The sequence below is a fragment of the Juglans microcarpa x Juglans regia genome, chromosome 7S, assembly GCF_004785595.1.
Source record: "Juglans microcarpa x Juglans regia isolate MS1-56 chromosome 7S, Jm3101_v1.0, whole genome shotgun sequence".
Classification (NCBI taxonomy): domain Eukaryota; kingdom Viridiplantae; phylum Streptophyta; class Magnoliopsida; order Fagales; family Juglandaceae; genus Juglans; species Juglans microcarpa x Juglans regia.
Window position 1 is genome coordinate 20,172,112 of NC_054607.1, and position 26,053 is coordinate 20,198,164.

At 35.6% G+C, this 26,053-nt stretch overlaps 2 protein-coding genes and 1 pseudogene across 5 annotated transcripts; 1 reads left to right on the forward strand and 2 right to left on the reverse strand.

The window, feature by feature from the left end:
• The first annotated feature begins 696 nt into the window (after positions 1–696).
• LOC121240919 lies at positions 697–5,615 on the forward strand (annotated as a pseudogene).
• Positions 5,616–15,599: 9,984 nt separating this feature from the next.
• Positions 15,600–17,952, reverse strand: LOC121241378 (E3 ubiquitin ligase BIG BROTHER-related-like). Its single transcript, XM_041139126.1, has 7 exons — positions 17,887–17,952; positions 17,478–17,643; positions 16,998–17,032; positions 16,846–16,890; positions 16,393–16,550; positions 15,982–16,090; positions 15,600–15,876 (listed from the first exon to the last, which is right to left on the reverse strand). The coding sequence occupies exons 2-7, from the start codon at positions 17,599–17,601 to the stop codon at positions 15,820–15,822; spliced, it is 528 nt and encodes a 175-aa protein (XP_040995060.1). The 5' UTR covers positions 17,602–17,643; positions 17,887–17,952; the 3' UTR covers positions 15,600–15,819.
• A 2,546-nt stretch (positions 17,953–20,498) lies between these two features.
• LOC121241051 (nuclear transcription factor Y subunit A-1-like) lies at positions 20,499–25,371 on the reverse strand. 4 transcript variants are annotated; one of them, XM_041138652.1, is made up of 6 exons: positions 25,038–25,371; positions 24,073–24,394; positions 23,762–23,877; positions 23,546–23,617; positions 21,758–21,922; positions 20,499–21,252 (listed from the first exon to the last, which is right to left on the reverse strand). In XM_041138652.1, the coding sequence occupies exons 2-6, from the start codon at positions 24,344–24,346 to the stop codon at positions 20,839–20,841; spliced, it is 1,041 nt and encodes a 346-aa protein (XP_040994586.1). In that variant the 5' UTR covers positions 24,347–24,394; positions 25,038–25,371; the 3' UTR covers positions 20,499–20,838. The 4 variants fall into 4 exon arrangements, with proteins under 4 accessions (XP_040994586.1, XP_040994588.1, XP_040994589.1 ...); XM_041138654.1 differs by having other exon boundaries at positions 25,228–25,357; XM_041138655.1 differs by lacking the exon at positions 25,038–25,371 and adding an exon at positions 24,678–24,980.
• Positions 25,372–26,053: the final 682 nt, after the last annotated feature.

The window sequence follows — 26,053 nt, forward strand, 5'->3', positions numbered from 1 at the left end:
AGGGGAAATCCAAAAAAAAAAAACCTTACAAAAATTATAGAACTAGCCCAGATAAGATAATCAAAGAAAGATATATCCTTATCTAACTGCCTTTTTAATTTTCTCGCACTTTTTCAAGAAAAGAAAACCAAAATCAGGAATGTAGAATCGGAAGAAGAAAGAGAAAAGACAGAGGTCCTAAAGGCGAAAGATTTGAGACAAAAATAAAATGTGTGCTCTACTTTACATTTGAAATGTGGTCTTTCTCATATGAAGAAAGAAGAAAATTTTGTTTTGCTACTCGCCCGAAGAAGAAAAATCCCGTTCTGCTTTACTTCCAACATTTTTCTTTTTTACTTTTTTGTCTTTTGTTTTTTTTACAACTGGTAATCCCGCTTGCACATCTCGGTTATCCCTGGCAAAATTGGCATATGAGATGGACCAAAAAAATCAAATTCGAATTTCGTGATAATATTTTATACATATTGGACCAAAAATCCTCTTTATTAACTGGCTGAAAATTCTGCATACAGCTAATTCATGACCAATTACGAGGCCAATGCAGCTAACAGTTAAACCTACCTGTCAAGACAATAACCTTCGATCTCTTCATAGTACAGATTTATGTGCAGGCCAGACACCTTCACCACCGACCTACATGTCATGAATTGACGTCCTAGCTAGCTGCTCATGAATTCTACTAGCAGCAGCTACAATATTACTCTGAGCACAATGTGGTGGCCGTCCGTAGTGGTTGTGCTATTGCTAATTCTTATCTCCAACTTGCTGCTTGCATCACAGTCCATCATCAACACTCTTCCTGGTTTTACTGGCGAGCTTCCCTTCAATCTCGAAACTGGGTCAGTGTCCACACACACACACATGATATATATATATATATATATATAGCTAATTATGCCATATATATATGATTATCATGTAATTAAAACACTAACTAAATATATTGTACTACTTTTTCTGGTTTTAATTTATTTATATTCAACGAATTTCAAAGGTACATTGGCGTTGGAGAGTTATTTTACTACATCATCAAGTCTGAAAGGAGTCCTAAGGATGATCCTCTGGTGCTCTGGCTCATCGGTGGTCCCGGTTGTTCTAGTCTTTCTGCCCTTGTATATAAAATGAATAATGATAGGGTTGCTACTCTACTACTACACATCTACTACTCTTTTTGTATATGAATAATGATATGAGTAGTAACCCTATCACTACCCATATGAAATTGGTATATTCATATATTTCTCCCATATTTCTTATCATTTTCTTTAATTATTTAATAGTAAAATATTATTTTAAAGTAATAGAGAAACTTGGAATATTAACTAATCCGTATGTATACAATTACTAGTATAATATCCAAATTTGAATATTTCGACAAAAGAAATATATATATACACACAAAGAAGTAGTGGACTCTTTAGTATCTTTTGCATTTTTTGAGTTAACATATATGAATACTCAATAAATGTAGTACATGATACAATCTTAAGATGTGTCGTCTCAATAAAATGTAGTACATGGTACAAAATGAAAAGAAAGTTTCTTCATGTGGATTTCAAGCCTACTTTTTAAATGGACCGTAGAATTTACACACCTGGGATGATGTGGTGGGCTCCTAGCTATTTTTATTAACCGACCTTAATTATTATAATAACTCTATAATTTGACATGATTCTTGGATAGGTCCTTTATCTTTTAACTATGCAAATTCTAGTGGGAACAAACCAACATTGAAATTGAACTCCTACTCGTGAACAAAAGTATGTAAGAGATTTAATTATTAATTTGTTGGGTCAAGTTTAAACTAATACGTAACATTTTATGATTGAACTAGTAATTGGGTCGATGATCTTTTAGGTTGCCAACATAATATTTTTGGATGCACCTATCGCTAGCTAGCTACTGGATTCTCATATGCAACAACTTGGGAGGCATACAACGTCAGCGACACATCATCAAGGGCACAAACCTATGAATTTTTAAGAAATGTGAACGGAGTACTCCGAGTCCGATTAATTAACCAAAGGGGTTTAAATTTGAAGATGCATTATATTTGGCAGAAATTTAAGAACATCCCATACATACTCATACATAAGGGTGTAATCGATCCGGTTTGGTCTTGTTTTGTACAAAATTTGGGACTGAACCAGTATGCACCTTTTGCATTTTCAAGAACCAATTCTGCACCTGTTACCCCTCTAAACCGGTACTTTCGGTTTTACCGATTCCGATCCAGTTCGATCCGGTTTTAATATACTATATACTATATTATATAATATATATAATAATATATTATAGTATATAATACTATAGTGATAATATATTGTAGTATATTATAATTATATTATAGACTATAGTGATATAAGATTTTAAAATTTAATATTATATTAATTAGTAATTTATCATATAATACAAAACCATTTTATATATAATTATATATTATATATAAAAATTATACACAATATAAAAAATTATAATATATATATATGAACCGACCGGTTTTAGAAAAAGAAAAACCAAGACCGGATCGATTTTGACCGGTTTTAAGAAAAATAAAACCGGTACCGGACCAAACTACTAATATTTCATTTAAAGAAAATGCTTGAGCTACCGCTGGGGACTTTTGCTGGCTCTTTTATGTGTGTGTGTGAGTTTTTTTTTTTTTTCTTTACATAGATTTTTTTAACACTTTTAAATATTTTTAAAAAATAAAAAAAAATCATAACATCATTAAAAAACACTTCATTAATGAAGTGTTTTTTAATGTGTTTTTTAATGATTTGGGTTAGTTCATTTTTTATTCAGGTTTGATTCAGAATAAGAGCGTCAGCTGGTTTTATTCAAGTTTGGTTCATTTTTTTTTTTTGCTTTAGGCTTGTTAGATGCTGGTTTATTCAAGTGTAATGATGTTACCACGATCTTCCTCCATCACAAATGAGAGTTAATTAATAAACTTGAGACGGGGCCGTTATGTGTGTGGCTATCGGCTTTTCTTTAAAAAAAAAAAGTGTTTTTTAATGATTAATATTTTTTTTATTAGCTCCAATGTGAAGACTAATATTTTTTTTTTTTTTTTACTTCGTGATTAAGAAAATATTTTTTAATGATGCTGTGAATTTTTTTTTATTTTTTAAAAATATTTGAAAATGTTAAAAAAATCTATATAAAAAAAAAAAAAAAACAAAAAACAAATACACATAAAGAGTCGGAGCTCCCTAGCATTGTCCTTCATTTAATATGGGTAGCTGAGATCGTGTACATCCATCCTGCAACTATTGATATTTCATTTAATTTGACATAAATAAGTTTTTCATCCATTGGGGAATACAAATCGAGCTTTGTTTTAGATATGGCAGGATATCGGCAACGCGTTCAGTCCAGTACCTCATCATCCATGGCTTCCATCACTCTGGTTTTTGTGCTGGTGTTTCTGATTGTCCTAATGTGCATGGCTGGCTCCCAGTCAGTTGTGGAGACTCTACCAGGATTTCCCGGAAAACTGCCTTTCAAACTTGAAACTGGGCAAGAAATATTCTATAATCCGATCGATGCTTGATTTGTGTGTGTTTTTGTTTCCCAATGCCTATGAGAATAATATATATATATATAATCCGCACGTACGTCCGTTTGGAATGGAAACTTTAATTCAATTAGGAAGATTTCGACGGGAATCTACCAACCCTTTTGTTGAAGCCATATTCATGGCCGGACACAGGTATGCATGTCATCATCTCGCCCTCCCTCCTATACCATAAATATATCATAAGCAATTAATTAATTAGACGGTCATGATTTAATATCCTTCAGGTTGCCAGCATTATATTCTTAGATCTCCCGTTGGCTCGGGATTCTCCAAGAACCTCTCTCAAGGTTACAGTATCACCGAGAAAATCTCAGCGGCACAAACCTATCAGTTCCTGCGGAAGGTGAGTGAAAATATAAATATATTATTCGACTAGAGATCACTCAGTTTTCCTACTCCCAAGTAAATATATACTATCTTGACAAAGATTTAATTAATTCCTTAGAAAGTCCACAAAAAAAATTATCATATAATTATTTATATATGTATCTAACAAAGAGCGCGCGCGCGCTGTGTTTTAACTTTTATTTTTCGATTTGTGAAACAGTGGCTGATAAATCACCCACAATTCCAGTCAAATGCACTTTACGTAGGTGGTGATTCTTATTCAGGCATTGTCGTTCCAATCATCGTTGAAGAAATATATAATGGTAATAATTTATGGACCCAGTTAATTTGGTCTCTTTCAATCCAATTTGGTTCCAGAGAAATTAAGCGTAAGATCAGAATTGACTTGACTTCCAAACACGCCCCAATTGCACTTTTTTCTGGCCATGTTCGTTTAATTGTATCCATTTCACTACTCTTTTCAGTACCAAAATTGAGCAAAATTAAAGACTTATTTCCAAATCATGAAACTTGGTATCCTATTTTAGCTCCAAATTAACATGCCATGCAGTTAATTAATTTCAACTATCAAACTTTCTTGCAGGTAACAAAATCGGAAAGGAATAGAATGGCCGCATCAAGCAATTATGGAAGAAAATCAGAGGAATGTTTTACAGCTCCTTTCATGGTCTAAACCACCCCCTGCATTATGGTGCCGGGTAACCTAATCATCTGCTTTTCTTCCCCCTGCAGCTTTCTCTATCGTACTCTATATACATAAACTGATATATATTAATATTTATGGTACGAAATGATCATGATATTGTAAACTATATAGCTTAATTCTTCATTTACTTACAGAGTTATAGTTACGTGCTTTCTTACATTTGGGCTAATGATGAAAATGTACAAAATGCGCTTCACATACGGAAGGTACGTACGTGTATATATATATATATATATATATATATAGACTGCCGACCACTACTGTTATTAGTTCCTAACTCTGCTATATATGATGACTCTCAGGTAACCATCAAGAACTGGGTGAGATGTAATAGGACCATGTCCTACACATATAATGTTATAAGTACCGTTGATTACCATCGTAATTTCACAGAGCAGACAGGTTACCGATCTCTGATTTACAAGTGAGAGCGCATCACTTCATATTTCTCTCTTTTTTTTTTTTTCGATATATTTGAGTGTGCGGTGAAAAATATATCAAATGAATAATACCACGTACTGCTCTTCATCTTAAATTTTGTTATCTTCAATCATATTTGTTAATACGGTGCATTATATTTTTTAACTCGATTAATTAATATTCTAATGATTCCCCTCCCCCGCCCTCCGTCTCACAGTGGAGACCAAGACCTGTCTGTTTCATATATTGGCACCCTACAATGGATGGATAAGAACTCTGAATATGACCCTCGAAAGTGGTTGGGAGCCGTGGTTTGTGGAGGGTTAAGTTGCCGGGTTGGTACCTCGTTAAGTTTTCAAATTGATCGAAGTCATGATCTCTAGCCTAGCTGTATTGTCAAATTTTATTCAGTTTTCTTGCATGCCTGTATGAAATTCTAGCTAGGATGATCTCACTGGCCTGAAGAACTATTTTTTTTTTTTTAGTTTTAAAAATCATGGCAGGTACACAATGAGCTTCACCAAGAATAATTACCATATGACTTTATGCTACGGTTAAGGTATGCAAAACACCCTGATCTGAATTATTGTTTGTTCTTTTTCAGATCTAAATTTTTAACTATTTTAATATATTGTAAATCATGTTGCCGAGCACACTAGTGAGTTTCAAAACCTAGTTAACCAGCTCGGGACCGTCAAGTTGAATCTTGGCAATGAAGAACAAGCCCTGCTACTTCTCAGTTCATTACCAGACAGTTGGGAGACGCTGGTGGTCTCCCTAAGTAACTCTACTCCAGATGGTAAACTTACCAAGACGATGGTTAATGATGCCTTGTTCAACAAGTAGGCCAGACGAAAAGAGACGAGCATGAATCAATCTCATGCGGTTGTCACCGAGAGTAGAGAAAGGCCTAGAGGTAATGATAGAGGGAGGAGTGGAGGCAGAAACAAAGAGAAGTCTCAGCCATGTAGAAGGTCCAGCAGTAGCAGAAACTAGTAGACGGGTAACATGAAGTGTTACCATTGTGGCAAAGAAGGCCACATGAGGAAACACTGCCGTAAGTTTTTAAATGAGCAAGGTCAAAGCAGTAAGTTGAAGGAAGAAGATGGTGAAACCCTTGTCACTCTTTCGGGAGATGTGGCAATACTCTCCACCAGTGACGAGACGTGTCTGCACATTGCAAGCCACGATGTTGAGTGGGTGGTAGACACAACAGCATCATACCACGCCACTTCCCATAGTGAATTTTTCATTACGTACAAAGCAGGAGACTTTGGTTCTGTAAGGAAGGGGAACTCCAGTTCCTCGAAGATCGTGGGAGTTGGCGAAGTGCAGATAAAAACCAATATTAGTTGCACCATGGTGTTGAAAGATGTTCGACACATTCCTGACCTTCGGATCAACCTGATTTTCGGGACAGCTCTTGATCGACAGGGCTATGACAGCTACTTCAGCAAAGGCACTTGGAAGCTGTCACAAGGTGCCCTAGTTGCCACCCGAGGACATATTTGCAGTACGTTGTACAAGACCCATGTGAAGATCGGTTCTGATAGCCTCAATACAGTGGAAGATGAGGCATCACCAAATCTGTGGCACAAGAGACTCGGACACATGGGTGAGAAAGGGTTGGATACGCTTATGAAGAAGGCACTCATCAAAGTTGCCAAAGGAATAGCGTTAAACCCTTGTAAGTACTGTTTGTTTGGCAAACAACGCAGAGTCTCGTTTAATTCCTCTACGAAGAGAAGATCAGAGTTGTTGAGTCTGGTACACTCTAATGTATGTGGTCCCATGGAAGAAGAGTCATTGGGAGGTAACAGATACTTCGTGACATTCATTGATGATGCTAAGTTGAAGTGCCTGTGAACGGATAATGGAGGAGAATATATTTCCAAAAGGTTCGCTGCATACTGCGCTGATCGCGGTATTCGACTTGAGAAGACGGTCCCATATACCCCTCAGCACAATGGTGTAGCCGAAAGAATGAATCGGACCATCATGGAGAGAACAAGATCCATGCTCAGTATGGCTAAGTTACCAAAGTCATTCTGGGGTGAAGCTGTTCGTGCTGCCTGTTACCTGATCAACAGATCACCTTTTGCACCATTGGGATTTGAAATTCCTGAGAAGGTTTGGTCTGGAAAAAATGTCTCTTACTCTCACCTAAGAGTGTTTGGGTGCAAAGCCTTTGCACACGTATCCAAGGAGCTGAGACAGAAGCTCGATGTCAAGTCAACTCCATGTATCTTTGTCGGATATGGGATGAAGAATTCGAATACAAGTTATGGGATCCAGTGACAAAGAGAATTATCAGAAGTAGGGACATTGTGTTCCATGAAAACCAGCATATAGAAACTGAAGCTTCCTCGATATCAGTAAAACTTAGTTCATATACTCCAGATTCTGTACCATTACAGTTCGCCATAGATAATGAGGATATGCAGGATCGAGATCCAGAAGCAGAAGAAGAAGCTCAGAGTGTCGAGCATGGGGAGCAAGAACCCTCTCCACCAGAAGCTGGTGTACCACCACAAGGGTTAGATGGTGATAACTTCCTTTGGTTGATGAAGCTCAACCAAGAAGATTGGCAAGAGGCCGCCTAATGATTCCGTCGAGAAGATATCTGGAATCAGACTATATTCTGCTTACTGATGAGGGGGAGCCAGAGAGCTTCTAGGAAGTTCAAACTCATGCTGATAGAAGCCTATGGGTGCAGGAATGCAAGAAGAGATGAGTTCTTTGTAGAAAAATCAGATCTATGAGTTGGTGAAACTTCCTGAAGGAAAGAAAGCCCTAAAGAACAAATGGGTGTTTAAGCTGAAGAAAGATGGCCAAGGAAAACTGATAAAGCACAAAACTAGATTGGTTGTCAAAGTATTCCAGCAGAAGAAGGGAATCGACTTTGGCGAGATATTTTCTCCGGTGGTGAAAATGATGTTAATCCGAGTCATACTCAGATTGGTAGCCAGCTTGAATTTGGAACTCGAACAGATGGATGTGAAGACAGCCTTTCTCCATTGAAATTTGGAGAAGGAAATCTATATAGAGCAACCAGAAGGGTTTGAAGCTCCAGGAAAAGATCACTTAGTCTGCAAGCTAAAAAAGAGTCTCTATGGCCTCAAGCAAGCGACGAGGTAATGGTACAAGAAGTTCGACTCATTCATGTTGAGTCATGGTTACAAGAGACTTGTTGCAGATCAGTGTGTCTATGTTCGAAGATTCCAGGATGACAAGTTTGTTGTACTCCTTCTTTACGTTGATGATATGTTAATCATTGGTGAGGATAAGTCCATGATTAACAAACTAAAGAATGAACTATCCAAGTCCTTTGACATGAAGGACTTAGACCGAGCACAACAAATTTTGGGCATCAAGATTGTTCGTGATAGGAAAGCCAAAAGGGTGTGGTTATCACAACAAAAATATGTTGAACGGGTCATCAGACGTTTCAACATGGGAGATGCTAAGCTAGTCAATACTCCACTTGCTAACCACTTCAAGTCGAGTAAGAGCTCGTGTCCTTCTTCAAAGAAAAGTTTTTAATTTCGTACCGTACCGGCCGGTACGGCCGAAATTTTTCGTTTCGGCCGTCCGGCCGGTACAGGTACTATACCTGTTCCGTACCGGCCAAAATACCGGCCGGTACCGGTCATACCGGCCTAAATTTAGGCCTGTGTTTTTTTTTTTTTTTTTTTTTTTTTTTTTCGTTTTTTCAAACTACAAGCTTATTTTTTAACCCTCAATTCAGACTAGACTATTTATAATTTATATATATATGTATTTGTATATAATTTATTTATATATAGACTATTATTTTAGAATATAATTTTTATATATATTTATATATATAATTTATTTATAGATCGACTATCCCGAAACGTTATCCCGAAACGCTATCCCGAAACGGTACCGGTACCGAAATATTTCGTTCCAGTGCCTTGACCGGTACGGTGTCCGGTACGGTATTCAAAACATTGCTTCAAAGAAAGAGATTGAAGAAATGGAAGCAGTCCCCTACTCTTCAGCAGTAGGAAGCCTGATGTATGCAATGGTTTGTACCAGACCAGATATTGTTCATGTTATAGGCATGATGAGCATATTCATTTCAAATCCAGGAAAGGATCATTGGGAAGCAGTCAAGTGGATTCTCAGGTATCTAAAAGGTACATCAAAGATGTGCTTGTGTTTTGGGGGAGCTAAACCAATTTTGGAAGGCTATACAGATTCAGATATGGCAGGAGATTTGGATAGCAGAAAATCTACTTCGGGATTTCTCTTTACCTTTGCAGGAGGAGCTGTCTTTTGGCAATCCAAATTGCAGAAGTGTGTTGCTTTATCTACAACAGAGGCAGAGTACATTGCCGCAACGGAAGCTGGGAAAGAAATGTTGTGAATGAAGCGTTTTCTCTAAGAACTAGGGGTTAGTCAAGAAGACTACAAGGTACATTGTTATAGTCAATGTGCTCTAGACTTGAGCAAGAATTCAATGTATTATTCCCGCACCAAGCATATTGATATCCGCTATCACTGGATACGCGAAGCGATGGAACAACAGTTGTTGAAACTTGTGAAGATCCATACGAATGATAATCCAGCAGACATGCTGACGAAGGTGGTTATAAGTGAGAAGCTTGAGCTATGCAGAGACATAGCTAGAATGAATAGCATCTAAGTAAATGGGCATGGAGGAGGAGAATTGTTGAGTCCATGCCCTGAGCAGTCATTGTTGATTGCTCAGCGCTTAGCTCCCAGCGCTCAAGAAGTAACTGTATTTGCAGTTACATAATGAATGCAAATAAATGCATTCACACATGTAGGCGGTACTGATCCTCGCCTATAAATTGAAGCTCCATGCGAGAGCTTCAGATACACCCAAAAAGAAAAGAAAAGAGAGAGAGCTTGGAGAGCTCTAAGAGAAAAGAAGAGAGTTAAGTTGAGTGGAGTGTGATTCTCCTCCTCAACTATATTTTCTTGTGTTCCACTATTTATTAGTGAAGCTCCTTTTTGTAGATATAGGCAGTTGCCGAACCACATTAAATTCTTGGTGTCACTAAGTGCGTGTGTGTACTATTTTATTTTCGCTTTTTTTCTTTCCGCTGTGTTGATTTCCCTAACAATAGGCACCAACATAGTTCAAAAACAATTGTTCTCGTGGCAAAAGAATTTGGTATTTCTCTAAAAACAAATCTCTGTTGTGGTTTTCTTTTTTTTCAAGCATGCACTCGATTGACTTTTCCATTGTTAGCATACCTCATTCTTTTGATCTGGTGGTTGTCTCTTGGAAGATGAGGGAGTACGTAGACGACACAGAGGACTACATCAACAGAATGCTGGACGACAAACAGAACCATCTCCTGCAAATGGGGGTCATGTTATCGACAGCAACTCTTGTGCTGAGTTCCTTTGTTGTTGTGGCTGGCATTATGGGAATGAACATCAGAATAGAGTTGTTCAAGGATCAGGTATTAGGGCCAAAAAAGTTCATGTGGACTATTGGGGGAAGCACTGCTGGAAGCATATTGTTATATTTCTTTGCTATTGCCTTGTATAAACGCAAGAGATTGCTAGAATGGTGAAGGGGGATAGGCCATCAATTTCATGCATCTTTGTGCTGCTCCTGCTGGTCGATACTATAACTATATAGAGAACCAAAAGATCTGTTTCTGCATATCTACCCCTTACTGTATTTTTGTGGTCACTGGTCTTTTAGCATGAATATCAAAATCGAGCTGTTCGCGGTGGAGAGATCAGGGATGCTACAGTTCCTGTGGACTGTAGAGGGTTTTGACTGCTAGTCTATTGTGTAACTGAGCTGCATTTATTTTGCACAGACAGAACCACAACTTTCTACACATCCTACAATTTCTATCATAGACTGCTCGAAAATAAACATGTTGCAACATGCGATTCAAACGTAAGAGCTTTTCTGGTAAATAACGTCCGTGCTATATTTTGTAGGCTTCCATACACTGAAAACCAATATATTTGGGCTGTTTTCCCAGTGAATTGGATGTTGTCTGATTTGCTTTTTTTTATTTTTTATAACAAGTCTGATTTGCTATTAAATTAACGATCATTACGTGATAAGTTAAGAATAGTTGCTTACAAGGCTGATCCGGTCGTTAATTTTGTTGGGGAGTATTTGTTTTTTGAATTATCGCGTGTTTTAAATTGTCTTGAAAGCCACAGCTGCAGGGCTCTGCTGTATTTGTTTCCTCTGGTCTGAAGAGTCAACAGAACGGGATTGGACTTCAATGTGCATGGAACCACCATATATTAACTAATCTTTTACTGAGTATATATAATTTAAATCAACAAAGTTTCAAATAGCCTTGGAAGTTCCAGCAATAGCAATTCTTTTCTACGTCAATGGTTAGATGAATACAGAAAATTATGAACATATAAATCAGTTGAGCCGATCAGGCTTGAGAGACAATGTTCTCCTCAAAAGTGTTTTTTTTTTTTTTTTCATATCAAGGTCTTTGATACTTTAACCCCTCGAGTAATACAGCTCTTTATTTTGAATTTTATGATTTTTAATCAATCACTCGAAATATGACACATCTTGTCATTCCAAACCCCCGGGGCCCCGAGCATTTGAAGGGATTACCGCACGTGGCAATTTTTTTTTTTTTTTTTTGAGAATAACTTCTTTTCTGTCCTGGTGTTCTCCCCTAAATAATAGCCTCCAATAGGCGTGTTCCACGTAGCCCTCCCATTTGCGTTACCATAAACCGCACAACACTGCGTAACTCCCAGAAACTAAGATGGAGAAGAACACTTCGTCGCCGATCGCCTTGCTCGCATGAAAGTCAAGTAATTTCTTCTATCTCTCTCTATTTCGTCAATGCCTATAAAAACCTTTGCTACCCCATATTTGGTTAATGAACTGAACGAAACAACAAAGAAATTAGAAAACTCTTTTCTTTACTCTTTCAGATTCTTCTTTCTTTATGATTTCTTAAAAAAAAAAAAGATTTTTTTACTTGGAATTCGTTTAGTTGCGGTGGAATTGGTTCGATGAAGGAGCTCGAATCCAAAATCTAGCCCTTTCTTATTTTTATTTTGCTTGGGAACGTAACGAATTGTGAAATGAAAAATGAAAAAAAAAAAAAAGGAAGAAAAAACACGTTTCCACTTTTTTAGAATGCATTAATGAAATTTTAAAAAATGGGAAAATGTTGAAATTTGTCGAAGTAACTGGTCCAGCTAATGAAGTAGAAGCTCTAAATCATGGAACGAGGGATATTAGTGAAGAAGTTTTGATTTTGGATCAATGCGTTCGTGAAAAATATCACTTAACTACCATAGTGGAAATGGGTAGAAGTGATTCTTGTCGATGATTCTTGGTTGCAGCTATATGAATGAAGGGATAAGGACCAGCATGGAAGGAATTTTACTGGTAGTAGGTTCATTTGATTACTGTATTCAAAACTCACTTCAACTCATTTCAACTCATCTCATTTCATCATTACAATTTTCTCAAATTCCCATACAAAATATAATAAACAATTTAATTTTTTCAAATCTCAAAACAACTTTTCTAAATTCTCACACAAAATATAATAAATAATTCAACTTTTATTATACTATTCACAAACCATCTCAACTCATCTCTGAATCCAAACCACTCCTTAGCTGCTTTGTATTATGATGATGTGGGAACTTCATGAGTATCTTTTCATCGTCATTTTTGATAGCTCAGAGAAATTGAGGAACTGCATATCCTGTTCTATCTGGAATAGCTTTGTGGAGGGGGTGCGTCGATCTGGAGGTCGTGTACCGTGCGTGCTGCGATCAGGAGGGGGTGCAAAGGTCTAGAGGGTGTGCGGCGGGTTGAGATGGAATTTAGTATTTTCATAAGAGAAATGAGATGAAACTAGTGTCAGGAGTCTTTTGTTTTTAATTTGACGGCCCGTTTGGATACATAACTGAAATCAAACCTCATTTCATCTCATCTTATATAATTTCAACTAATTATCTTACTATTATTCGCAAATCATCTCATCTCATCTTACTTCCATATTAATCACATGTGATGCGGCTCATGAAACTAGTGTATGGAGCATCGTTTTAAATTTCGTTCCGTTCCGATTGGAATTTTTCGTTTCAATGTAATATCTGGTACACTATATCTCCTCATTTCGTTTCACTCCAAATTCCGGCTTGTTTCGGCCATTCTGATCTCTAATCCATTTCAGATTGTTTTTGTAATTTTTTTATACTTGAATGACATTTTTGTAAATTTTAAATTTAGATGGTATTTAATTAATTCTATAATATAAAATGTATTTATATAATTATAATTTTTTTTGTAACTTTAAATATGTCCCCTCATTCTCTCTTTCTTCAAATATCATTATTTTTTTATAATTTCTCTATTCTTTTTTTTTTTCTTTGTTTTTGTGTCTTAACTCAAGTTTGTGATTTTTTCAACGTATATTCATTTTATAAATATTCAATTCTTCCATATATATACACGTATACGATACACATTTACATATATACATATATATATTATTCTATTAGTTGTTAGTATATATATACATATAAATATTTATATAATATATAATTAATCCTAAAATGGTATACTAGAATACACCAATATCAAAATATTTCATTTTAGTACTTAAACTAGAATGATCACTAAAATGGAATTTAAAATATTTGCATGGCGTGCTGAAGTGTCATGTCACTATTGAAGAACATTGAACCCTTGAAATCGGCACCTTCGTTCCAAAGAGCAACTGGTTTTTTTTTTTTTATTCAAAATGCACGTTGCATTTGATTTGCGTGATAAGTGATAACTAATCTCTCGTTTGGTTACCCATTTCAAATGAGATGAGATGTTTTGTTAAAAGTTAAATAAAATATTATTATAATATTTTTTTTTTTTTTAGATTTAAAAAAGTTGAATTGTTTATTATATTTTGTATAGAAATTTAAAAAAATTGTAATTAAAAGTGTAGAACCAGATCGGGATCCGGAGAATCCAAGAGGACACTTCAAAAACTATATAGGTATTAGATTAACAATTCAAGGGGGATATTCCATTAACAATACATTACATCAAAATCAACTTATGAATAGTGTCTTGTTCAAAAACTATACCAATAACTATTGTTGATAGGCTTTACCATATTATTGCCCAAATGTAGTCTTTTTTCTTAACTGTTGTACTTATTATTATGTGTTTGTTTATTTTGATGAACTTTGTTGGGTTGTGATTTTAATTTTATTGGACATTTCGATATGGATAATTCTTCTCATCGGCCATTATTCACTACCCCACACCCCACATCTTATAAAAAAAGAAAAAAAAAAGAGAAAAAATTATCAGGTGTGGGGTGTGAAAGTGAATAGTGGCTGATCTTGCAACAAGCTCAGAGGGAGCTCAAATTATCATTCCAATCTACAACACTGCAAACCTTCTCATAGTACTTCTCAAACATCTCTCCCTTCACATGCTTAGCTCGGATTTACATTTCGACTTCAGGTTCCGTAGACAACTTTAGCATCACGATGCACAAACATTCTTTGATCACGACAACATAAGTGATCGCGGATTGAATTATGCTTTGAGTAGAGAGACTTTGAATTGCAAGGTAAGGGTTTTAATGATTAAACTGAGGTTGAGCTCTCCCAATACTCCTTCGCATTTTTTTCCACTACTCTTATTTGTTTCCTTGCTAATGACGAGAAACCTCACAAATTTCTTTTGAGTGGAGAGAGACCACAACCTCTTTATATATAGAGTACTGCCAAAGTGACTCTGCCATTTAGAGTCATAACTTATCGACTCTTCAACTTCCTCTAAAGCTACGTTTGGATGTTGAGCTGAGTTGAGCTCTTTATGAATAGTAGTGAGTTGAGATGGTAGAGTAAGTTTTGTGGAATCTACCTAAAATGAGTTTAAATGTGTTTGGATGTTAATATGAGTTTATATATATTTATGGGAAGTTGAAAAAGGTTGTGGGTCCCACGTGTAAAGAAGTGTTGAATTGAAAAAGGTTGTGGGTCCCATGTGTAAAGAGGTTTTGAGTTGAGATGAGTTTAGTAATTTGAGAGTTGGGTGTTTGGATGTTAGACTCACCTTAAAATTAGACTGAACTGAGTTGAACGATGAGTTTAACAACCAAATGGGGCCTAAATCTCCACATCTTTTATGAATTCAATGGTTTTGAAACCAAAAAAGCATGATTTGAAAAGAAAACCTAGAAAGACACCCATTAGGAATGGCAAAGGCTCTACTAAGTTTGTGCCTTCATAAAAAATTAAAAAAAAAAAAAAGAAAAAGTTGTATTTATACCCCCTATTTCTTGCTCAATATGTACAAATATACTTACTTTTCTAAAACATTGGCTTGAACTCTGATGAAATTATCAAATTCGAAAACGGCATTGATAGTTTTGTTCAACTGATGTCATTAATTTGCTTTACTTGTAAAGAATCCCTTAATTACTCTGAGTTATGAACTAAATCAGTCGACAAAGTTGAATATATGATCATAAAGCTAGCTAGGACAAAAAATGGGCATCAGCATAGGAGGAATCATACAAACTAGCTATTATAATCATCTGGTCTATCATTTACAATCTGAAAAATTCTCTTGTTATAAAAGCTGTGCTGCTAGAAGAAGCGGAAGAATGTTTTTCTAATTTGTTTGGAAAATTAGCATCTGCAGAAGATTGATATAAAAGGTGGATTGGAAAAATGCTCAGTGACAGTACTTCTTCAAGTCCCTCTCTGTACTTCCCAGTGATCATGCCTTGTCTTTTGACACATCAAAGAACACCTTAGTCTGACATAGGGGACAAGCCTGAGAAAACAAAAAACATCTGTCATGATAAATTCGAGTTTGCAGCTAAAATAAAAGAGTGCTAAATGTTTTCTTGTTTTCATCTTGAAAATCTGAGCAGCATACCTTATTGATGTTGAGCCATTTGGTTCCACAAGTAGCATGGTAGACATGTTTGCAAGGAAGTGTCATCTGTTGTTCACCTCGTTTATATTCCATCTGGCAAATCACACATCTATACAGGAACCGAAATGAACCAAATTAGGAGTCTGCAGACATGCATCCAATTGATGATTCTATGACATTTAATGATGCAAAGCTCACTCGAGGCCACCAGTAATGCTTTGTGTCCCAAACTATAATACTGCATGAACTAGTGGCTTAGGACAGTTCAACAATGACCAAAAATAAACATATCTTATAACGTGAAATGGCAAGAATCAAGATTACCAAAAGCTGAAAACATATCAGTTGGTTACAAAGGAGACAGATGACAAAGTGCTGCATAAAAATACATCTCACAAGCCGAAATGTTACCTCTCATCTCCGGAATCCTTTCCTGAAATGAAATCACACTCATATTTTGAAATCGGGAGCAAAGAAATCTGATCGTGAGAAAGACCTTGACTTTGAGTTTCATCTTCCCTTACATAAAGATCTTGACTTTGAGTATCAACTTCACCTGTTTCTAGAAGCTGAAAATTTCAAATGTATCCAAGTCAATAGTTTTCAATTATCATCCATGTAAATGGTAATAGTTTCAATTCATATTCACTTGTTGCCAATCTAAAAGCTTTGAACATGTTAATTGCCAGTTTTGAGCATCTTAAAACCCCAAAAAGTAGAAGATACTCCAGTCTCTGTCTCACTTTATATGACGTTAGAACCGAAATAGACAAGTATACTCAGAAGCAAATATTAAAGTGGATATTCAAACCATCAAGACATGCAGCAATGCTAACAGAAAAAGTGAGACTCTCGTGTACTAACCGTATTGAGCATAGAATCAAGAGAGGGGTTTTCTTGACGAAGGACCTGTAAATTTCAAGGAAAAACTTGAAGAAATGCGTCAGAGTCTATTCGTATATTACAGGTTTAATTAGTTTCATATTTTTTGCGGTTAAATTATGAAAGCAACATACCTGAATAATAGGAGAAGCAAGCGTTCTCTGTGGTCCTACAAAACAAGAGAGGAGAGAAATAAGTTGGTGAAAATTCCAAATAAATATCATGGTAGTAGAAGAAAATAACATCAGCCGAAGGAAAGGTTCATGAAAACATCCAAGCAACCACAGCATAAATCCCTTGAAGGTCTGAACCAATCAAAATGATAATATATATAAAGGGTGCACAAGAAATATAGTAATGTATACTATCAAGCAGTGAAGTATCTGTGGTGCAGTTCTTTGAATTATGGCAAGAGTTTTGACAAGCTTGTTTAATTCAATTCAATGGAGTTTTGTGTTCTTTTCTTAAAAGGAAAACAATTAAGATGCTTTAGACACAAGAGTGCTTGTTGCAGGATGTAGCTCAAGTGGTATATTCTCAGTTTCTTTTATTCTCTTCCCCCTTCTTCAGCCAGTAAGAACAACTATGCAGTAATTTTTATGTCTGACTCTCACTCTCTGTGTACAAGCGCATTAGTCTCTGCAGATTGTAATAAGTAGTTGCGGTGACTGCATTTCCTTCCATTTCTGCATCTACTTCAGCCCTCTGCTGGTTCATCATTGATGTAGAAGACCTCATATTTTCGTCGACTAGTACTCTACATTCCTCATCATCATTGTCCTGCACATGCATATTCGATCAAATTTAGTCTCACAAACTGATATAGCTTGATGTAATATGTCGATCAATAGTAAATCTAACGTGTTATATCTAGTCACATGATCAGAGTACCTGATCATCTGAAGAACAAATAGAAACAGATTCAAGTAGAAGAAGTCGAACTCTATCAAGCTGATGATGAGGCTGTCTATTAACATCATACTAACTTATAAACACTTTCAAATCCTTCCATAAAAATTTTACCTTTCTGCTGGAATATTGTGCTTCTCCATCTGACCTCACACTGCATATATATTTAGACCTCTCTCTCTCTCTCTCTCTCTCTGCTTTTTGGCTGACTATGTTTCAATCCATTACGTAAAAGGGGAGATGTATTTGATCCGTAATAGAGCTCTATTTTGGTAGGAAACGTAAGGCGATCCATATTCTTCAAGATGTATTATAATGTACGATAGATATAAGTAATGCTAGATACAGTTTAAGGGTATGCATGTTAGAGCAAACTCGGTGTACTCTTTTTTAAAAAAAAAGTAAGATTCATTCTTAGAAAATGATTTTTATTTTTTTTTATTTTTTATGTTATCCAGATTTACCTACTCTTTTAAAATAGAATGCGTGAGATTTGCAGATATATAATGAAATCGTCTTCTTCCATCCTAATTTATCGTATTTTAAATAATTAAAAATCACTTTCTTATAAATAAAAACTATTAGAGCTAACAAACATTATCAATTTATAAGCTAATTGACCGGTGCCATGCTATATCCCAAAAAAGGAAATAAATCCAAAAGAACAAGAAACAAAATTTGGCATAAATCCATCATGAACATTAATCCAAAACCAAGAATCTCCAGCAACCTTTCAAAACTGTTAAACAAATTACACTTAAAAAATAATTAAAGAAAAAAAATTTTCCAATGTGTTTTCTCTAAAGGTAAAATATAAATCCGTAAAATTAAATTTAAGAAATCTTATTGAATTAATACAAAAATAAAATTAATTCAATAAGATTTAATAAAATGTTTCAATTTGTTTCACAAATTAAGGAATTGATCGTAACAATAAAATGTTTGAATTTCATGATTGAGCCTAATAAATTTTCAAAATTCATATCAATATCAATTATTTAGTTATATGAAGATCGTTGTGTCATTTAAATTAGGTAAATTATACATTCCTGACCTACAAAAGTTAAATTTAAAAATCTTGTACTTGCGATAAACTATATGAATTTGATTATTAAATAAATGAGAATTGCTGCATAGATAAAGATATTACACAAAGTAAACCTACAAATTGATTTGGTTTTATGAGATCTGTTAGATATACTTTATAATAAAAATAATTTTACAATCTGATATATTATATCAAACTATATCAGTTTGTGAGTTTATTTTTGTGTAATCTTTTGTGCCTAAAGTATTTCCCATGAAATTTATACAGGGTTGAGCCGAAATCGTGAGTTTCAATCGTATGTAGGAGTTGAGCTCAATCTAATTCATGGATAGCGATAGCTTTGGGACCAACAATTAGGGGTGTAAAAATTGAAAAATTTGACCGAATCGAAATGAACTGGTGGATTCAGTCCAGTTCGTAATCAGTCTGGTCTAGTACTAGTTTATAATTGGTCTAGTCCGATACCGATTCTTAAAAACTGAAACCGGCTCTAAACTGGTTCGAAACTGATTTTCATATTTTAAAAACCGATTTGAATTAAATCAGAACGGTATATATATATTTTTAATTTTTTTATATTATATATAAAATATTTTTTATATTATATTATATGCTAAATTGCTCATTAATATAATTTGAAAATTTAATTTTATTATTCATGTCTATCAATTTTATAACATAAAACTAATGTCACTAATAAGTTAGACATTACTTATACTATACTTGTATAATTAGATATTAATGAATTAGTAATTGCTAATAATAAATACTAAATTCTAGTAATTAAATTTAGCGTTCAAAAAATTATAATACTAAACTTATGTAGTGACAAATGGTAAACAGAAAAAATGGATCGTACCGAAATCGAATAAATTGAAAGTTCCGGTTTTAGTGATGAATTGGTTCGTATCGATTTTTAAATTTTCAAAACTAGTGTGTATTGATTCGGTTCTAAAATTTGTCCAGAATTAAACCGATCCGATTATACCCCTCCCAATAATGACAGCAAATAGATTTTATACTAGAAACAGAAGAGAAAAAAAAATTGTCAAATACCCCTTTCATATTTATTTTACAATTTGCAGTGTTTGAAAACCAAAGGAGTCTTCAAAATTTTCAACATTTTTCAACATTCTCCTAACTTTATTCCCAAACATTACTCAAATACTAAAAAAATCTATTTCAAATTTTCAACTTTTCATCAATCATTAATCAAACAAACAAACAAATCAATATAACTTTTACAAACTTTAAAAATTAAAAATTAAAAATAAGAATTTATATTCAAACAACTTTTAACTTTATCATTCAACTCTCACAAACTCCAATACTAACACTTTTTTTAAAATATTTTTATTCAAATTTCTGGCTCTCCTTTCACAAAACCTAATATCAAACAAATTCCTAAAATTTTTGAACATTTTCAAACATAACTGTAGAAATTATGCCAAAATCAGCAAATGAGCAAATTTAAGTCCGAGTTAAATTCGTACCACATTACCTACTGTCATCAACTGGAACACAGCCGCCACTCCTGAGGCAAAAAATGTTGGCTTCGAAAGACAAAATATAGTTGGATCAACAATTTCATCCACAAGTCCATCAAAATCAATGTTTGAAAAGCTTAATGTTCCGCACAATTCAAATCCTATGAAATGATCAACATAAACAACACAAAGATCATCAAGCCTCCTATCTAATTAACAAGATGGTTTGTACATTAACCCAGAGTTTAAAAGGCAAACTTTGAGTTGGCTAATTAATCTCTACCTTTGTACAAAGAGCAAAAATGGAAGAAGAGGCTGAAATAAAGAACTGGAAACCTTTTAAGAAGCCGTTCAACTTCTCCACTCTTCATCCATGTCACATGCACAATATTAAAGCCAAGAATGATTTGCCGCCTGGCATATGAATTGCCAGAATGCTGTCTGTCAACAAATTCACAGGGACTTCATCCCGTTCCATCAGGGTGGGGTGCAATTCACAATCCTGGCACCCAACTCCCTCCCCACAGGAGTTCATTGTATCGCAAGACGCCTCTGTGAGGCCTGGTTAGAAGAGATGCTTCCCCATTGTTGGCCTGAACAGTCTCCTTCCTTGCCTCTTCCACTCGTATGCAGATATGATGAGACAGATAAGACCTCATGATTTTGGTAATGGTTGCCACCATTTACATAATTCTGAGCTTCAGATGCATCTCGCCTCCCTTCCTGTTGCCCATGAGAGGAATTCCATGTTTCAGCAGAGTCAGTGAGCAAGGGTTCAGAACCAGACGAACTTGCAGACTGTGATGAGAGAGCTGGCCCAGAAGCAGTGCCCTTTTCTTTGGCTTCATGGTTCGCAGCATCAACATTACTTTTCTTTGCAAAACGTCCTCCACTTCCCCTGGCCCTTCTCATAGCATGCTGGTGTCGAGACTCATGAAGATAAGGCTGTAGAAGATTGGGAAATTAAACAAGGTACCGTATAGATGGAGCTCAAACTCCGCACATCCTAATACATTTACTCCATAACCATGGAAACTCCAATTGCACAGTTCCCCCACAGTCTTAATAGTTTCAAGTTAAACTTAATTGTCTCAATAAAAAATTTATCATACATATGTACTTACAAAAACCAAAGCATGCATCTTATATTGAAAGTCCGGCAATATTAAAGTTGTGCGTCCCTTTTCATCCCTCCATTCGAAATGTGTGCCCATATGGAAAGTTCAAAGCACCAATAACACAAGAAGGATTTTGGGAGAACGAATCAAAAGACATGTTATCCGAGAAAAAGAAATGGCCCTCCTTATATAGCATATTTATTTCTTGTTATTTAAGATACTTATTATGAGATGGAAGTAATATCAACTAAAGAAGTATAACATCAAATATTTCAAGCTGAAGCAGAAATTTTAATACCTAACAACTAAATTAAGGCACTGATTCATTCTACCTTTCTAACTTTTATCAACTTCTTTTCAAGCTCGGCCTTAGCACGTGCCTGTCTCCGCCTCAGAATACCTTGGTATTGTTTGGCATTCACATAAACAGGCTCTTGTGCCATCTCGAGTGGTAAAGGCATTCTAGCATGAGGCATTCCAAGAAAAGGAGGATAGCCCTGACCATGACAAATACATGTCAGACCATTCCATATTCTAGCAAATTAGTCATGAGAAATATTTGTTTCATGTAAAACAAGCGTCTTATTTCTGTGAAGTTTATAACTCCACCAAAAGGAAAACTACATCAATTGACTAAAAGCAAACAACCTTCTAGCACATTAAATTATTTCTATCATCATTATCACTGTTGTTACAGCATAAGCATAATGAAAAATTGCTCCTCAATAAAAAGGAAACAAAAATCATGGAAAACCACCCATGAAGACAGATCTAGCACTTCGGGCAGGCTGAGTATAGTTAAAACGGAAAGAAAGCCTTCAATTTGTGACCCAGTATGCAGGTGTGAATAAAAAATGACCATTTCCTACCCAATCGGATTAATCCCAGCCCCACTCCCCCAATATATTTATATAAGAAACTTTTTTTTTTTTTTTTAAAAAGAAAGAAAGGACAAAAGGGCAATGAAAAGAATAGAAAGAGTACTGTAAATCGGTAAAAAAACAATTTAAACTCATATATCCCACATTATCAAACAGAAAGGTGTTACACATGGATTGAATGTATGTTCAAAGTTCACTTACAGATCCACCCAGTGGATATGGGGCCAAAGATTTTAGACAAATGACTTACTGATCATGAAGTTCCAGCACAGTAAACATCCAAATAAGCCGTGGATCAAAGAATTACACGACAAAATTCTTATCCCAAGAGACAATCCATGGCCCTGTTAGGTCAATATTCCATAGAAACCCCAAGGGGTTGGCCCAAGTGGTAAAGGCCTTGGTCTTGGGGTATCACTCCCTTCAAGGTCCAAGGTTTAACACCTCATGGGTGCAAACAATCCTTTGAGGCCACACCTCTTGGTGAAAAGCCAGTGATTTAACCAGTTCCGTGTAGGGAAACTTCCGAGAGTGCGGTGCAGGGGACCAGGGTTCACTCTGCAGGAGTGGGTCCGAAGGGCCCTGCCTTGGAGAGGTTCCCCAACATAAAAAAAAAAAAAAGGACCATAAGAAGGCATTACTGGATCACATAATTAGCTTTTGCTCCAATTATCGACCTTCTACAGTTTCTTAATGCCATAGAAAGAACAAGATGTGGTCTTTTCTTATCAATTCTAATCCCAATAGATGAAAGTATATTGTCTAAATTCCCCAACCCAAAAAGTTTTAGCTGAAAAGAATCCTCAGTTCCGACCTCAGTTCAAGTATAATAAAAAGCCAGAACACCATCTTACATTCTAACCACTATCTATCTCAAGTCCAATTACATAAGGCTGATGCCATAAAGCTTAAAACCTGACACTAATGTAGAGAAAACAACAAGAAAAGAACCAGAGGATACCTCTTTATTGCAGTTTGATTGGATGCCATAAAATCTGAGAGATGAAAATTACTCCCATATTTGGAACACTTTAGCAAGAAGATAAGTACCGAGTTTTCAAAAATCAAACCATTGAATGTAAAATAACTTAAATAGCAGTCGACTTTAGAAGAAATATTTAATCCTTGCAACATAATATACCTCTTGAGAGGATCATCTCATAAAATCAAAAATTAAAAGGACGGTTGTCAACCATGAAAACAACAGCCAATCACGTATAATCACAAGAGTAAACTTACATAAGGCTGATGCCCATACGCTGCTAACATTCCCCCATGATATGGATCCTGATATGGATTTGATGCAAATGCCTGCAAAAGAATTAAAACAAAGTTAGGAATCCCTTCAGCTCCAATATCGCACAAGTTTGAGCTGTCTAATTTTATAAGTTAAACAGGACCCTAAGCCCTAAAGGAATCTTTTTGGCGGGTGGGTTCAAAAGGAAACGCGCTTACAATTGAGTGGCCAACAAGTTCAAGCTGCGCAGGTTGTGTGAGGCATTCATCACGCATAGATGGCGCAGTTGACGCAACATGCTGCATATTTTGGTGGTGTTGTCCATAACTTCCTGCTAAAAATAGGAAATAAAGCTATTGTTTAGAAACTTGAAGAATTTGAATCCTCCATGGAGGGCAGGAATTGGAGATCTCAATAAGTGTCAAGCTCATAAAAAAGCGAGAAAATCATTTTTGTTTATTCATAACATTCGTCAATATAAATTCTGTCTTACAATATTAAACTTTCTTAGTGTCACCATTTGAAGCACCTGATCGAGAAGATGCAGTATTTTGTGGTTCTTTGTTGGCATCGTCACCTTCCTCATTCGGTTCATTATTTGACAGTGATTGACCATCGTTAGAATCTGAACCAGCATCTGGGCATTCCAACGAAGACGAATTGGATACATTCCCCCCTGTCACAGCAGGGGAGATGGGATTGTACCCAATATTACGCCACCAAGGTTCAGTATAGACAGCTGGTGGCTGAATGGCATGTGAACGAGGGTCCAGTCGATTTGGCTTTTCAGACTTCTGCTGCATTCCTTCAAATTCCTTATAAAAGTGTAGGTGCCTTTATTCCTGGTACAACTGCAGATAGAAAATAGTCCCAAGTCAGTAAAATGGGTCCGGAGGGAGTTTTTACATCAACAAGCACACGGAACCAATATACAGAAAACAGAATCTTAATTAATCTCGCTCCATGGCCTTCCAGCTAAAAAAGAAAACTCCTTTACCAAAGACTCTAAAAAATTTTCCCTGTACCCTTTAAAAAAAACTTCTGATATATAACTTTACCAAATACTATCAGCTACCAAACAGAGCATAAGACCAAATCCTAACACAAAAACAGCACCGTGAATCAGCCTCACGCCATCAAGTTCAATTTCTTCGATTCCCAGTCACATGAACTCGTGTTGGTTCCCAGAAAACAATCACGTTTCAAATTCTCAAATTCCCCCATTTCCAAAAACAGAGCAAAGCCCAAAGTCCCACATGCAAACAACCTCTAGCTTTCAATTTGATACTTCCATGCCAAATTCCTCAAAAGCCCATCATAAAATCCTCAAAAAGAAACCAAATCAAATGATAAAAAATGAAAATTTTCAACTAAAATCTCAGATTCCTGAAAACCCTAAAAACCAAACCCCTAATCGAAGAACTCAATTGCATAAAAAAAGGAGTCAAGAAATTAAAACCCCTAACTAGTTATAGGGAGAATTGGAGAACTTACTTAAACCCTAGAATTTTGGTCCCGGAGAGAAGCTGAAAGGAGTCAATCTGATTTCTAATTTCTATGCACCCGGCCTCTCTCACACTGAAGCAGCAATACAAGGGCTCTGATTGCGTCACCAACACGGTCCCACGTCGGTAAAAACTGCTTTTAGTTCCGACACGTGGAGGAGTAGTGACCCGGTACTTACCGATCCGGTTTTCCGTTTCGTCTGCGGTTCGCGACTAGCGTGGGAATTGAGGAGAGACGGTGAGAGCTGGTTACCGGTTGAAAATCAAGGGCGCAGGAAGATTCGAGTCCCGCATGGGTGAAGTTAGCAGAGGCTTTTGGAAGCAGATAAAAACACTAGAGAGAGAAAATAAATAACAATAATAAATACTAAATCTGAAACCCCACGTGACACGCACTTGACGGGCAAAGCCCGGAAAACGCGTGGCTCTACGGTGGGACCACTCCAGTAGGGACATTACAGCAGGATAATCCACGTGTCGCATTGCTTTTTTGTTTTTTATATTTTATTTCCACAAAATCTTAGCTCATTCATTTTTTATTTTTTTTAAGCAATAGTTCAATGTTAATTTATATCTTAACAATAGCAATATCGTACTTGCCAATATTAATGTTTGTAATTTTACAATCTATCTTTTGACATGTCATTCACATACGGTGGCTGGCACTTTACAACGGTGTCAGGATCCTCTGGATTTTCTTGTTAGGTTACATTTGAAACTTAAACATGTTTTAACTAATCTCAATTTATTATTATAATTTTTTTAAATTTCAATACAAAATATAATAAATAATTTAATTTTTTTAAATTTTTAAATATTAATAATATTAAAAAATAATATTCTAACAATATTTTATCATCTCAATTCAACTCAATCAATTTCAATATTCAAATACAGCCTTACTCGACGGGATTTTATTACATGAATGACACTTTATATTCTCTATGAATGAATATTATTATTGTTTTTTTATCCAATTCCAATTGATGAATAAGAAATATATGC

What these genes read in the sequence shown, in the direction of transcription:
- LOC121241378 (XM_041139126.1), bottom strand. Translation starts at nt 17,601, where the DNA reads ATGAGGTCTTCTACATCAATGATGAACCAGCAGAGGGCTGAAGTAGAT. An exon ending in AAGGATTCCGGAGATGAGAG is followed by an intron (nt 16,091 to 16,392) that starts GTAACATTTCGG and finishes GTTCCTGTATAG; the next exon opens with ATGTGTGATTTGCCAGATGG. An exon ending in AATGGCTCAACATCAATAAG is followed by an intron (nt 15,877 to 15,981) that starts GTATGCTGCTCA and finishes TTGTTTTCTCAG; the next exon opens with GCTTGTCCCCTATGTCAGAC.
- LOC121241051 (XM_041138652.1), bottom strand. Translation starts at nt 24,346, where the DNA reads ATGCAGCAGAAGTCTGAAAAGCCAAATCGACTGGACCCTCGTTCACAT. An exon ending in AACTTGTTGGCCACTCAATT is followed by an intron (nt 23,618 to 23,761) that starts GTAAGCGCGTTT and finishes ATTCTTTTGCAG; the next exon opens with GCATTTGCATCAAATCCATA. An exon ending in CGTATGGGCATCAGCCTTAT is followed by an intron (nt 21,923 to 23,545) that starts GTAAGTTTACTC and finishes TGTCATGGTCAG; the next exon opens with GGCTATCCTCCTTTTCTTGG.